Source organism: Macrotis lagotis, chromosome 3 (assembly GCF_037893015.1).
Source record: "Macrotis lagotis isolate mMagLag1 chromosome 3, bilby.v1.9.chrom.fasta, whole genome shotgun sequence".
In the NCBI taxonomy this organism is placed as follows: domain Eukaryota; kingdom Metazoa; phylum Chordata; class Mammalia; order Peramelemorphia; family Peramelidae; genus Macrotis; species Macrotis lagotis.
In genome coordinates, this window is record NC_133660.1 from 212,862,449 (window position 1) to 212,875,076 (window position 12,628).

The 12,628-nt window shown below is 35.0% G+C and overlaps 1 protein-coding gene across 1 annotated transcript in view; it reads left to right on the forward strand.

Moving 5' to 3' along the window:
- Positions 1 to 12,628, forward strand: part of STK32B (serine/threonine kinase 32B) — a 260,397-nt gene that overhangs the window by 227,439 nt on the left and 20,330 nt on the right. Inside the window, exons 6-8 of the mRNA XM_074227499.1 lie at positions 2,445 to 2,561; positions 8,369 to 8,494; positions 11,842 to 11,973. Coding sequence (XP_074083600.1) covers positions 2,445 to 2,561; positions 8,369 to 8,494; positions 11,842 to 11,973 — 375 coding nt within the window. The remainder of the gene's footprint in view (positions 1 to 2,444; positions 2,562 to 8,368; positions 8,495 to 11,841; positions 11,974 to 12,628) is intronic.

The window sequence follows — 12,628 nt, forward strand, 5'->3', positions numbered from 1 at the left end:
ACAATAATTAAAGAAATTTTTAAATGTGCAAAAGAAAATAGGAAGACCTTAGAAGAAATCTAACCTCTATGTAATGAGACTCTCGGATTTCTCTATAATCCTAATTTTGTGTTATAAGGAAATACTCATTTTAAGTTTTTGTAAACTTAAAAATTATTTATTCTTAAACTATATTATTATTATAGTCAAGGAGAGAGGTGATGAGAGTCTGTGTTAGCATAGTAGCATTGGAAGAAGAGAGGAGAATTAGATGTGGGTAAGATTTTGAAGGTAGAATTGGCAAATTACTAGAGGAAAGGGATGGTAAGAGGCAGGATAAGAATTGGGTAGAAGAAAGTTTGAGGAAGGGAAGAGTCAAAGATGACTCAGAAGTTTTGAACTTGAGTGACTAAGCAGCTGACAATTGCATTTTAATAGAATAAGAATGTTCAGAAAGTGAACAAACTTTGGATGGGAAAAGATAAATTCAGATTTGGACATCTCTAGATTTGTATTATGTTCATGCCATTATTTGACCTATCCCGTATGTAGTCAAGCAAGATAAATCCCCCACATTAACTGTATCCCAAAGTGAACATTTCATTCTAATTTTGAGATCATCACCTGTCTGTTAGAAGGCGGGGGGGGGGGGGGGGGTAGGAGACTTGATCATCAATCCTCTGGAATCATGTTTGGACATTTCACTGATCAGAATTCTTGGATTTAAGAGACTCAATAGCTAAACAGGAAACTCTGAAAAAAGTTACTGAATCACCTTCTGTTCCCACAATACCTACCATAATGCCTTGCAAATAAATAGTAGAAGAAGCATGTTAGAGATGAAAGGGGCATAAAACAATAAATATTGGAACTGGGAAGAACTTTAGAATGTGGAATTTCTGACCTATGAGAAAGTTTGAAATCACCTATTTTGGAACCTTGATTTTTATAGATGATACCCAAGGAAATGGAGTTTAAGTCATTCACACTCCTGTTTAATGAGAGAGACAAGACTTTAATGCATATCTTCTGACTCCTTGAATCTTCCCAACTGCATCCTTAGATACCCAATGATTCTTAATAATTTTTAATTTTATCATGTTCTATATATTTGCTTTGCCTATATATAGGTAGTCTTTTGGGGGGGGGAGATTTGAAGTGGAAAGAAGGTTGTGATTTCATTCATATATGAATGGACTTGTGAGGAAATTTCTGTTTTTCTATCAATGTGGTTGGTAATTATTCTATAGCATATAAACTAAGTGAGACTCCTGGGATCATGTGAGTTGATATGCCTTTTTTAAGGTTCATACAGGTAGTATGTACCAGAGAAGAGAGGTACCACCATTGAGAAGTGCTATGAACAAGAAGTTCTGAAATTAGATGAAGTTTTTAACTTTACACATTTAAAAATATTTAAAAAATGATTTTCCAAAAACTGAATTCTCTCCAATGCCCCTAAACAGCAGTGAGTCTCTATTACCCCCATTATAGAGGTATTCATATTATATGAATATAAACTTACTTGCTTTGTATTTAAATTTCTTTCCAACCTTCCTAGTGTTCCAAACTTCTCACACATTACTCTCATTCAAGAACTCTGTGGTCTACATATATATGCTGATCAATACCTCCTTTCTCTCACATGTGATTTTTGCATTTGGCATTCATTGTCTTTTCCCCAAATTCAGACCTCCTTTTATTTTTCTGTGGGTTGTATCATCATCCTTCAATTCACCTTGTTTGTCTTTGGTTCTTCCCTCTCTGTATCCATATTCAATCAGTGGTCAAGTCATAATTGATTCTTTCTTAGGAGTTTTTCTGTTTTGTACAGCTTCATCTCTAGTGCAGGCTATTATCATCCCTCATCTTTTATACTGATCACACCCCATTTCTATAATGCTATTTTTTCTCTTTTCTGTATTTTAAAAATCTGTTGCAAAGAAAAATTTCAAACTTAAGGCCAGTAATAGACTGCTTCTATTTTCTGAGGACCTAATTAATTAGTCATCAACATTTACTAATTACTTATATATCAAGGTCTAGCTTTGAGATCCAAAGGAAACATACCTTAAGGAGGTTACACTCTCATGAGGGAGATAGCATACATAAATGCCCTCTATGGATGCCTATTTTTTCTTGCCTGAGAAAATATGCCAGAGCTTATGGTATACTGGCAGAGTCCTCTAGAACCTACACACCATGGGGAAAAAGTCAAAGAAGGGTTTGAATGAGGGAATAATAACGTATATACTGACATAGTACTATTAAGTTCTACAAAGCACTCGCCTCAGTGTTTCATTGAGGTCCTGCTTAAGACAAACACGCGCACTTTATAAATGAGAAATCAGAGGTCTAGAGAAATAAAATTATTTTCCCAGAGTCACAAGGCTTAGCTAATGGACGGGCGGATTCAGTAGCAAGTTCTGAGTATGTTTTGTTGTTGTTGCTGTTGTTGTTTTCAGAGACCTTATGAAATCCATTCAGCCACACCAATCGATGAGATCCTCAACATGTTCAAAGTGGAACGGATTCACTACTCTTCCACGTGGTGTAAAGGAATGGTGGCTTTATTGAAAAAGGTAAGGGAGGGGAGATACCCAGGGGCCCAGGACCAGGCTCAGCCTTTGTAAGCCTGGGATTCCTCTCTAGGGCTGATAAACTTGGAGATCCTAATTCTTTTTATCCCCTGCTTCAGAAATTGACCTTCCACCATCTGTTAGGCTGGCCAACTTTGAAAAAAAAGAATATATATATATATTTATAATATAAGAATAGATATATAATATTAAAATTTTATAATTTATGTATATTTATATAAATATATAAATTTATATAATTTATAAATAGAAATACATATTTAATTTTTAATTAAACTAAGTTTATTAAATTTATTAAAATTTATATATTTCTAAAATTAAATTCATCTATTAAAGATTCATCATAAAATTTCTTATGTATTAATTTTTTATTAAGTACTATGATGTTTAAAGTACTTCTAGGGACAAAGAATAAAGGAAGGTATGAAAAATAAGCCTGCCCTCAAAGACTTTTTATTAAATTGGGGGGGTTGTGATTGATAAAATATAGTTCATGACCAAATAGGATATATGTATATGTACATTATATAGATATATGTGTATATACATATACATATACACATACACATACATATACATATACATATACATATACGTACACGTACACGTACACGTACACGTACACGTATACATATACATATACATATACATATACATATACATATACATATACATATACATATACATATACATATACATATACATATACATATACATATACATATACATATACATATACATATACATATACATACACTATTTTGGAGGAGCAATAGAACCCTAACAATCAATGGTTTCAAGAAAGGCAATGAAGAAAGCTAGGCATTCTTAAAGGACCAAGATACTGAGGCAGGCTATAGATGGACAACTCTGAAAAACTTTGGAGGTATTAAGTTGACTTGAAAATAGAGTGGATAGGGGCAGCTAGGTCGTGGGGGAGTTAGAGGTGCAGTGTTGAATCCCATTTCTGGATGTCACATGTTGAGTCCCTTTCTGGACTCCCTCATCTTCCCCAGATGAGCATTGAAGGGGTGGGAGAAAAGAGAGACAAGATAGACAAGTTGTCCCTGTACACCAAGATCTCCAAGGTCTCCCTTCATTGAACCAAATACAAGTGCTTAAATATCCTTCCCAGTCTCTAATCCACTCCCACTCCCATGGCACTTAGTAAAACAAGATTCTGGTGCTCAAAGACACCAGGTGATGATAGTTTACAGTGCTCCCACACACAGCAGTCCCTAACACACCAGCCTTGGAGACAGGAGGTCTTAAGTTCAAATCTGACCTTAGGCAAATCACTTAACCCCATAAATATTTTTTTAAAAAAAACCTGGGAAAAAAAGAAAATCCTGTGAAAATTTATGCAAACAAACCTCCCAACCCTTCAGTTCTTTTTTTTTGAGTTCTTTTGACTATAGGATTCTACTCTTCCTCATTAGACAAAGTCAGCCTTACTAGTCTACTTTTCTATAGAATTTCATAGTTACAAAGTACTTCCCCATTAATGTATGAAATGATAATTACAAATATTACATATATATATTTCAGATTACAAGGAACATTTATACAGCTGCTAATGTGTGCAGTGCACATTCTAGAAGCTTAGGGAGATGCAAAGTTTAGATAAGACATGGTACTTGTTTTAATGGAACTTACAGTGTAGTAGGAAAATGTATCAGATCTCTTATCTTCACTACATGAATTCTGAGGGAAGAGATCATAAAGCTCTAGGAGATAAGGAAAGTTTCATGAAAGTAGTGACGTCTAAGATGAACTTTAAAGGATGAGTAAGAATTTCAGAGACCTAGGAAAAAATCTAAATTTAGAAAGACAAAAGTCATCCACTGTATCCAGGGCTATCGCCAATCATCTTGGCTTTTTTTTTTAAACCACTGGGCTTAGATGACTCGGGAGAAGAGAGTGAGGATTATGACTTTATGTAGCTCTGCCTCACTTAAATTCAATTCATGTGCAATTCAAAACAGCCTCCTTTTGATGTCAATGGATCTTTTTTGAGAACAAAAGTCAAAAATAACCATAAGACTTTAGCAGGCAAAGAGTAAGAGTAAGACATAATAAACATGAGTAGCAGGGCAGCTAGGTGGCGCAATGGATAGAACACTGGCCTTGGAGTCAGGAGTGCCTGAATTCAAATCCAGCCTCAGACACTTAATAATTGCCTAGCTGTATGGCCTTGGGCAAGCCACTTAACCCCATTGCCTTGCTAAAACTAAAAAAACTAAAAAATAATTAAATAAACATAATTAGCAGCATACACCTTGACACAGAAGTGGAAAAATATAGATTACTTAGGACCGGTGGCCAGGGAAGAGACTAGTGTGTGCTGGACTAACAAAAAAAAAAAAAAAAAACTGGAGAAAGCCAGGATGATAGTGGCTTATAGAAGATTTGAATTCCAGACAAAGAAGTATGAACTTTGGTAGGTATTTGGAAAAACAGGATTTTTATCTATCTGGTTTTTGCTTTTTGTTTTGTTTTGTTTTGTTCATACAAAGATAGCTTTGAGATTACTTGTGAATTGCTCATGGTCACAGAGCTTTTCATAACTTGACTTGAATCTCAATCTTGAAATCCAGGGCTCTTTCTTCATATTGCACCTGCTATTGGTGAAAAAGTATTGTTTTAGATACCTATTTAAAAAAATACTAGATAATATGTCCTTAAGCTCCCTTTTATCTCTACATCTTTTATCATTTTTCTAAATTCTTGGATCATAGAATATATAAGTAAAAGAGTCTAATATAACCTTTGAATTTTACAAAGGAAGGTTTTGAGATCAGAAGAGTTTATATGATTTGCCCATGATCATCACCCAGGTAGTAAACTAAGATGTAAACATTGTTTTCCTTTCCTTTTTTGGTGAGTTTTGGTTTGCTCACAAAATTATACAGCTTAATATGTTAAATATCAAAGTTTGACTAATTTAGACAAAAATTATGAATTTTTCCAAAATATATTTTGAATTATTTACAAATTGGGATACAAAATGCTGTCCTTTAATGAATCACTTAAAATTTTTTCCAATTTTTAAGGAGATAAAAACTGCAGAATAGAAGAAACCCAAGCATGCCCATAAAGTGAAGAAGATTCTTATGTTGTCTGCACTATGTCCTCTACCTCACCAATCCAAAAGTTCTCCTTGAAGAAGGGGGGGAACTAGGAGAGGGAAAATAGATCCTGTTCTTTTAATCTCTTTGACTTTCACAGATGGCTGCTTCTCCATTACATTTTCCTGTTTTCTCAAGTAAAGCTGAAATCTCAGATCACTTTGTCTCAGACAGTGTGATGAACCATGCAACTTATCAGAAACTCCTAAATCTCCTCTTGGCTTCCGGTTCCTATTAAATGACACCAGACTTGTGGCTTTGGAGTCACTTTTGATGGCTTTCTCTTCCTCCTCCTCTTATTTCCAAGTTCTATATCATTGATCTTGGCACTATCTCTCTCATTTGCTGACCTCTCTTTATGATTCCAACTAAACTAGGGATGGAGATGGGAATTGGAGTTTCATTAGTATAGGGAAATTCAAGATGAGAATAACCAATATAACCAATATTTCAGATGAGAATATAATCTAAATAACCTTTTGCTGAAACTTAGAGAACTCTGAAACTAGAGCATTTCGAGGTTAAGTGAAATTCCCACAGAACTATTACACCTCAGAAATGGGATTTGACTGGTTCAGTTGGTTCACAGATCATCTCTCTATTGACTGGGTCATGCTGCTTCACTGTTCCCATTAATACTATCTTAACTTTGGAGTCAAGAGTGAAAGCCTGGCTATATGCATCTTAGTTCTGTTCCTTACATGTTATATGCCCATGTAAAAATCACTTTAACATAATAACTTTGGTTTGGGTCAGAAATCATTTCTCTGTTCACTGTGCAACAATAACTCTCAATGATACTATATTAATAATTTGGGGACAGGAAGGCTAATCCTGGTGCTGCTGGCAAGAGCAAGTCATTTAACCATATAATCTTAGAATCAAAGCTATGGGGTGGCTAGGTGGCACAGTGGATAGAACACCGGCCCTGGTGCTCAGGTACTCCTGACTTCAAATCCAGCCTCAGACACTTAATAATTACTTAGCTGTGTGGCCTTGGGCAAGCCACTTAACCCCATTGCCTTAAAAAAAAACCTAAAAAAAAGAATCAAAGCTATAGAAGAACTAAAAGGAATCTTAGAGGTCATCAAGTTTAACTCTTATTTTACAAGTTAGGAAATTGAGGCAAAGTGAGATTAAAGTGACTTTCCCAGGGTTAGTAAATCTTAGAATTCAAAAGGCAGAAATAAATCCCAAATTTTTCTTCAAATCCAGTGTCCTAACTACTATGCTAAATACTACCTTTGTGAGCTTTAGCTAGCAGATACTGTGGGTACAAGGGATAAAGTCAGGAAAACTTGGCTTCAGATTTGATCTCAAATACTTGAAGCTATGTGACCCAGGGTAAGTCATTTAATCCCTGGTTGCCTTATTTCTCTAAAAATAAGAATAAACATTTTATTTACTTCCCAAGGTTGAAAGTGAGAAGATATTTGTAAAACATTTTGAAAACTTTAAAACATGAAATAAATATTCCTTTTATTTATTCACCTATTAAATGGAATAATAATAATAATACTTACAATAACTACTTTAATATAGTTAGTCTAAAATGCAATTATAACTGTATGGTATTTTGAAAACCTTTAAGTTTTATTTTTTTAATTAGAAAAAGGACACGTTCTAGACCTAAAATTTCATAATTATAGTGAACTCCCAGTAAGGAAATTTCCTCCCTCAATTCAGCTTGGCACATCTTTTTGCAAATTAAACAATTGCTTTGGGACATAGTTAAGTGTCTTGGCCAAGATCACATAGTAAATGTATGTGTCAGATACAATCTTTGAACATAGTCCTTCCCAACTCAAAAAACTATCTACTTATCCAAACTGCCTCTGAAAGCACTGCGTCATGTCAGATGGTAGTAATGGTGGTAGTAGTAGTGGCAATGGAGGAAAAAGAAAAGGAGGAAGTATACTATTTGACTTGGGGATCTCAACAGCTTCCAAGGTTTCAGTTATTATTTCTATGATGATGAATACCAGATTTATTTGCCCAGACCTAACTTCTTCTAACTTCCAGTTACATTTCCAACTGCACAGTAGACACCTCAAATTAGATGTCCTATAATTTTGTTTTTCCTCACAGTTTGCCCAGTCTCTCAACTCTGAGCAGTTTCATTGACTGTTCCCCATATCTGGAAAAGTCTTCTTTGTCATCTCTATTTTGGGGCATTCTTCAAGTACCAACTAAAACCCCACTTTCTATAGGAAGTTTTTCTTGATTTGTTTTAATTCTAGTACCTGTCCTCCCTTAATTATCACCAATTTGTTTGCTTTTATGTACTTGCTTGTGTATTGTCTCCCTGATTAAACTGTGGGCTCTTTGAGAATAGGGATTATCTTTGGTTTTTCTTTATATTCCCAGGATTTACACAATAACTGGCACATAGTATGTGCTTATTGATTGACTGATTTGCCTTTTAACCTTTGAGTTTCTTTTCTCTGGATTTCAGTTCCTTAATCTGCTAATTGGGTGATCTTATTTCCTGTTGAGCCAAGATGAATTTTTCAGAGCATAAGAACCGATTCATGCAGAGCAATAATGTAAAGATATATTGATTACTCTATTCCCTTAAATTTCAGGATTCACATTAGACTTTAAACTTATTAAGCACATGAAGTGAGGGAAATCTTTTACTTTTCTGTTTTGAAATCACAGCTTCTCACAAAAGACCCAGAAAGTCGTCTTTCCAGCCTTGTAGATATTCAAAGCTCTCCGTATTTAGCTGACATGAACTGGGATGCTGTGTTGGAGAAGGCAATGGCACCAGGTTTTGTTCCAAATGTGAGTTGATATTCCATTGGATCCCTCATCCTAAATATCCCTTCAATTGCTCCCACCTTTGATTCAGAACACTGTATGATTAGTTTCCCCTTCAGTTTTCTAAGCTTTTGAAATTGTAATATCACAAAGTTAGGCAGCAACTCAGAGGTCATTTAATTTAATCAGAACCTGAAGAAGTAGAACTGGTTCTGTGTAGCACCCGTGGAAAGTCATCATCTAGTCACTGCCAGTGATGGGAAACTCAGTTCCTTCTAAGACAACCAATTCTAATTTGAGACTCCAATCATTGGGCAGTTCTTCCTTATATGGATATGAAATGTTCCTCTAAGCAATTTCCACCTATTATCCTACTTCAACTCTCCTCGATTTATAAGCTTAAGTTTAATATCTCTTCAAATATTTAAGGAGTGTGATTGAATTCAACAGATATTTATCAAATACACAAAATATTAAGAGTAGGAGGAACAGGAAAATCATGGATAGAAAACTGTTTTTGGAGTCAGGAATATTTGGGTTTGAATTCCCATTGATATCATTGATATCAACTGACTGTGTGACTTTAGGCAAATTACATAACCTCTCAGTGCAGTGCCAACAAACAACTCTCTAAGACTTTAAATTGAAGATCAGTAATTGCTCTGTCTGGATAGAGGGACCTTTTTTCAATAAGAGTTCCAAAAAAAGAGAAGAGGGGAAGGAAAAAGGGAAAATGGGAAAAAGAAAAGCAGAAAGGGAAGAAAGGAAAGGGAGAGGGAAAAGTCAAAGGTAAAAATAAGGTGTGAAGAGCTAGGTAAAGGAATGAAAAGGGAAAGGGAAAAGACAAGAAAAGGAAAAGGAAAAGGAAAGGGGAAAGGAAAAAGTTAAAGGCAAGGCAAACAAGTCAGGAAAAGGAAAAAATAAATTGAATGTATTCTGCAAATGGAAATATAAAGCATGGGATAGACTTTTTTTAGATCAAGCATAACTACTTCTTTGTAGCAAGTCTTATATGGCATGGTTTCAAATACCCTCACCATTCGTTGACTTTCCTCTGGTCATGCTCCAGTTTGTCAGTGCTTTTCCTATAATCTGGCATCTAAGACTGAACACAACAGTCCAGATATGATCTGTATATATGCTATAGGGGATTGCAGGATTATATAATACTTCCAACTAATTTTGGATGTGATGATTCTATTGATATAAAGCTAACCTTTCATGAACTTTGGGTTTGTCCTATTACACTTTTGACTCATAATGAGAATGCAGTCTTCTTTCAAATGCAAAAACCCATCCCTCAACATTTATCTGCCATTCAAAATTCATGTAGACCTCTTTGGTCAAGATAGATAGTGAGTTTCACTTCTATAACTAAGACATTTGGTTCCACTTTAGCTGCTACATGTCTCCTGTGATCACAAATGAATGTATTTTCAAAGAAAGACAATTCTTTCGAAGCTAAAACCTGGTCTGTAAATGAGAATTTGATCAGTAATGGTTATATCTGTCATCATCATCACCACATTGTTAGAGCTGGAAAAATCTTTAGGTCTTTGGTACATATCAAAGCCCTTTGGAACCTTAAAAAAGCATATGGTGATACTGTGGCAAGAGTACTAAATCTGAATTTAGCTTACTACTTATTCTGAATCCTAGCTCTGCTAATTTACTGTGTGACTTTGGAAAAGTAATTTAACCTCTCCAAGACTTATTTATTTAACTGTAAAATGAGGAGGTTGGATTTAGTTGTAGTCTTACATTCTTTCCAGCTTTAATCAATGATCGTAAGAAGATAGCATATTGGAATTGTAAAGGCCATTAGAAAAACAGCAACAATAAAAGTGAGACCATAATGAACCTTAGAACATAAAATTTTAAAGCTTAAAGAAAACTTAGAACATAAAAGAAATGAAATATTGGATCTACAAGGGTCTTTAGTTATCATTTATTAATGGATCCTTCACTTTATAGATAAATGAACTTCAGAGAGGGGACAGTGATTTACTCAGAATTGCCAAAATTAAGCATTTAGCTTACCTAACATTTTCTTTTTCACTTCATATTTTAATTATGTTATCCTTTTTTTTGCTGAAGCTCTTGTTTTTAAAAGTGATTCCATGAGAATCTAGGAGATTTTTTCTGTGTAGAAAATTGGTTTGGCAACTGATAATTGCTCTGTAAGCCTCTAGAGTCACTGCTGGAAGGGACCTTAGATATTTATTTCAACATCTTTTTTTTTATAAAGAAAGAAATTGAGGCACAGAGATGTCAAATGATTTGTTCCAAATCAGAGAATATATTAGTAGCATTATTTGAGTATATAGGAATATAGATTTAGAATTGGAAGGGAATTTATATGTCCTTGTAACTTATATGTCGTAACATCTCACCCCTTTTATTATAGCTTAAAAACTTGTTATTGTTGTCGTTTAGTTGTTTTTGCAGTCTTGTTCAGCAACTCATGACCCCATTTGGGTAAAGATACTGAAGGGTTTTACTATTTCCCTCTCCAGCTCACTTTATAGATGGGGAAACTGAGGCAAATAGAGTTAAGTGATGGCCCAGGGTCACACAGCTAGTAAATGTCTTAGACCAGTGTTGAACTCGGCAAGATGAGTCTTCCTGACTCCAGACTCAGAACTCTATCCATTGTACTACCTAACTGCCCCTTAAGAAATTTAGAAGTTAAACTCCCTAATCCTGTTAAGGTCAAGATTTAAACCAAAAACTTTTAATTCTGACTCATGTTTATTTTCTATTGTATGACCAAGGGAGAGGGCTATCAAAGGACCAAAGAAGAAAATATTAACAATATGAGGGAAAGTACAGAAGCCAAAGCATAGACTTAGGAGAATGGAAATTGTGCTTCTAAGGGCAGAGCTCTTTTAATGACACTAAGCTATAGGGATCTTGGCTGAATCTCTATTGATTGATACAGTTTAGTTTGGGCCTATTTCCCAACTCATTTTACTCCCTTCTATCATTGAAGTCATGGGGGATTCTGTTCTCAGTAAGCCTTCCTTAGCTGCCAAAAACTAAATCCAATTTTTCTAAGTGACTTGAAGGGGTGATGGTCCATTGCTCGCTCTCTCTCTCTCTCTCTCTCTCATATATTAATAGAGTACAGGTGTCCTGGAGCTGTTTGAATTCTCTTTCCTCAAATCTTTTATTGCTAAAGCTGAATGAGTGCTAAAATCTAAGCGGTTCTTAAATTAACTCTTCTTGGTTGCAATATTGGAGGCTCCATTTGGCCATTTTTCAGAATACCTTAGAAAGTGCTAAAAACCTTTGCATGGAGCATCATTACTCACTGAAGCTAAAGATTTAAGTTTCATAAGAAAAAAATTTGTTTTCTGCTTTGGTAATAGAAGGGGAGACTGAATTGTGACCCAACTTTTGAACTAGAAGAGATGATTCTAGAATCTAAACCACTTCATAAAAAGAAGAAGAGACTCGCCAAAAACAAATCCAAAGATGGAGGGAAAGAAAGCTGTGCCCTGGTAGGTACTAAGTTCTGGTGGATGGAGAGCAGGGTCTCCTTTATTCCTTCTTCTGAGAGTCCAAGACTAAGGAAGACCTTGTTGAGAATAAAGTTGAGTGTTTTGATCAATTTAAATGGACTTCTAGACAAGCCATACTTCAAACTATTTTCTAGAATTTTTTTTATCAGTGAATCCCTAGAATGTTATGGGACAAAGACAAAATATAAGGACATTAGGCTATAGTTTCTCTCTCTTTCCTCAATTGTTATTGACTGACTGATCAGCATCAGACCAGTCACAGATTATTATATTTGGTCATTATGCTTCACTCATTGGTCTAATGTTAACTGACAGCTCTGTTAACTATTTTTTTTAAACCTATACTTCACTTATTAGTCTGAGGTTAATTGATAGCTCTGCCAACCAGTGACAGAGAAGAAAGAAATATTGAAAATGTCAATGCCACCCTCCCCTTACTACTCTTCTCCAGTGATTCAGCTTTGCAGTGGAGAAAGGCCCACTGCCATTTCTGAAACACTGGAGCAACAATAGATGGATATTGATAGTCAGATGACTGCTTCATATCTTTCCCTTTGATTTGAATAGTAGGAAGAAATATGATTCCATCTGGAGGAAGAAGGAAGGGAAGGGAATAAGCATATAAATAACACAT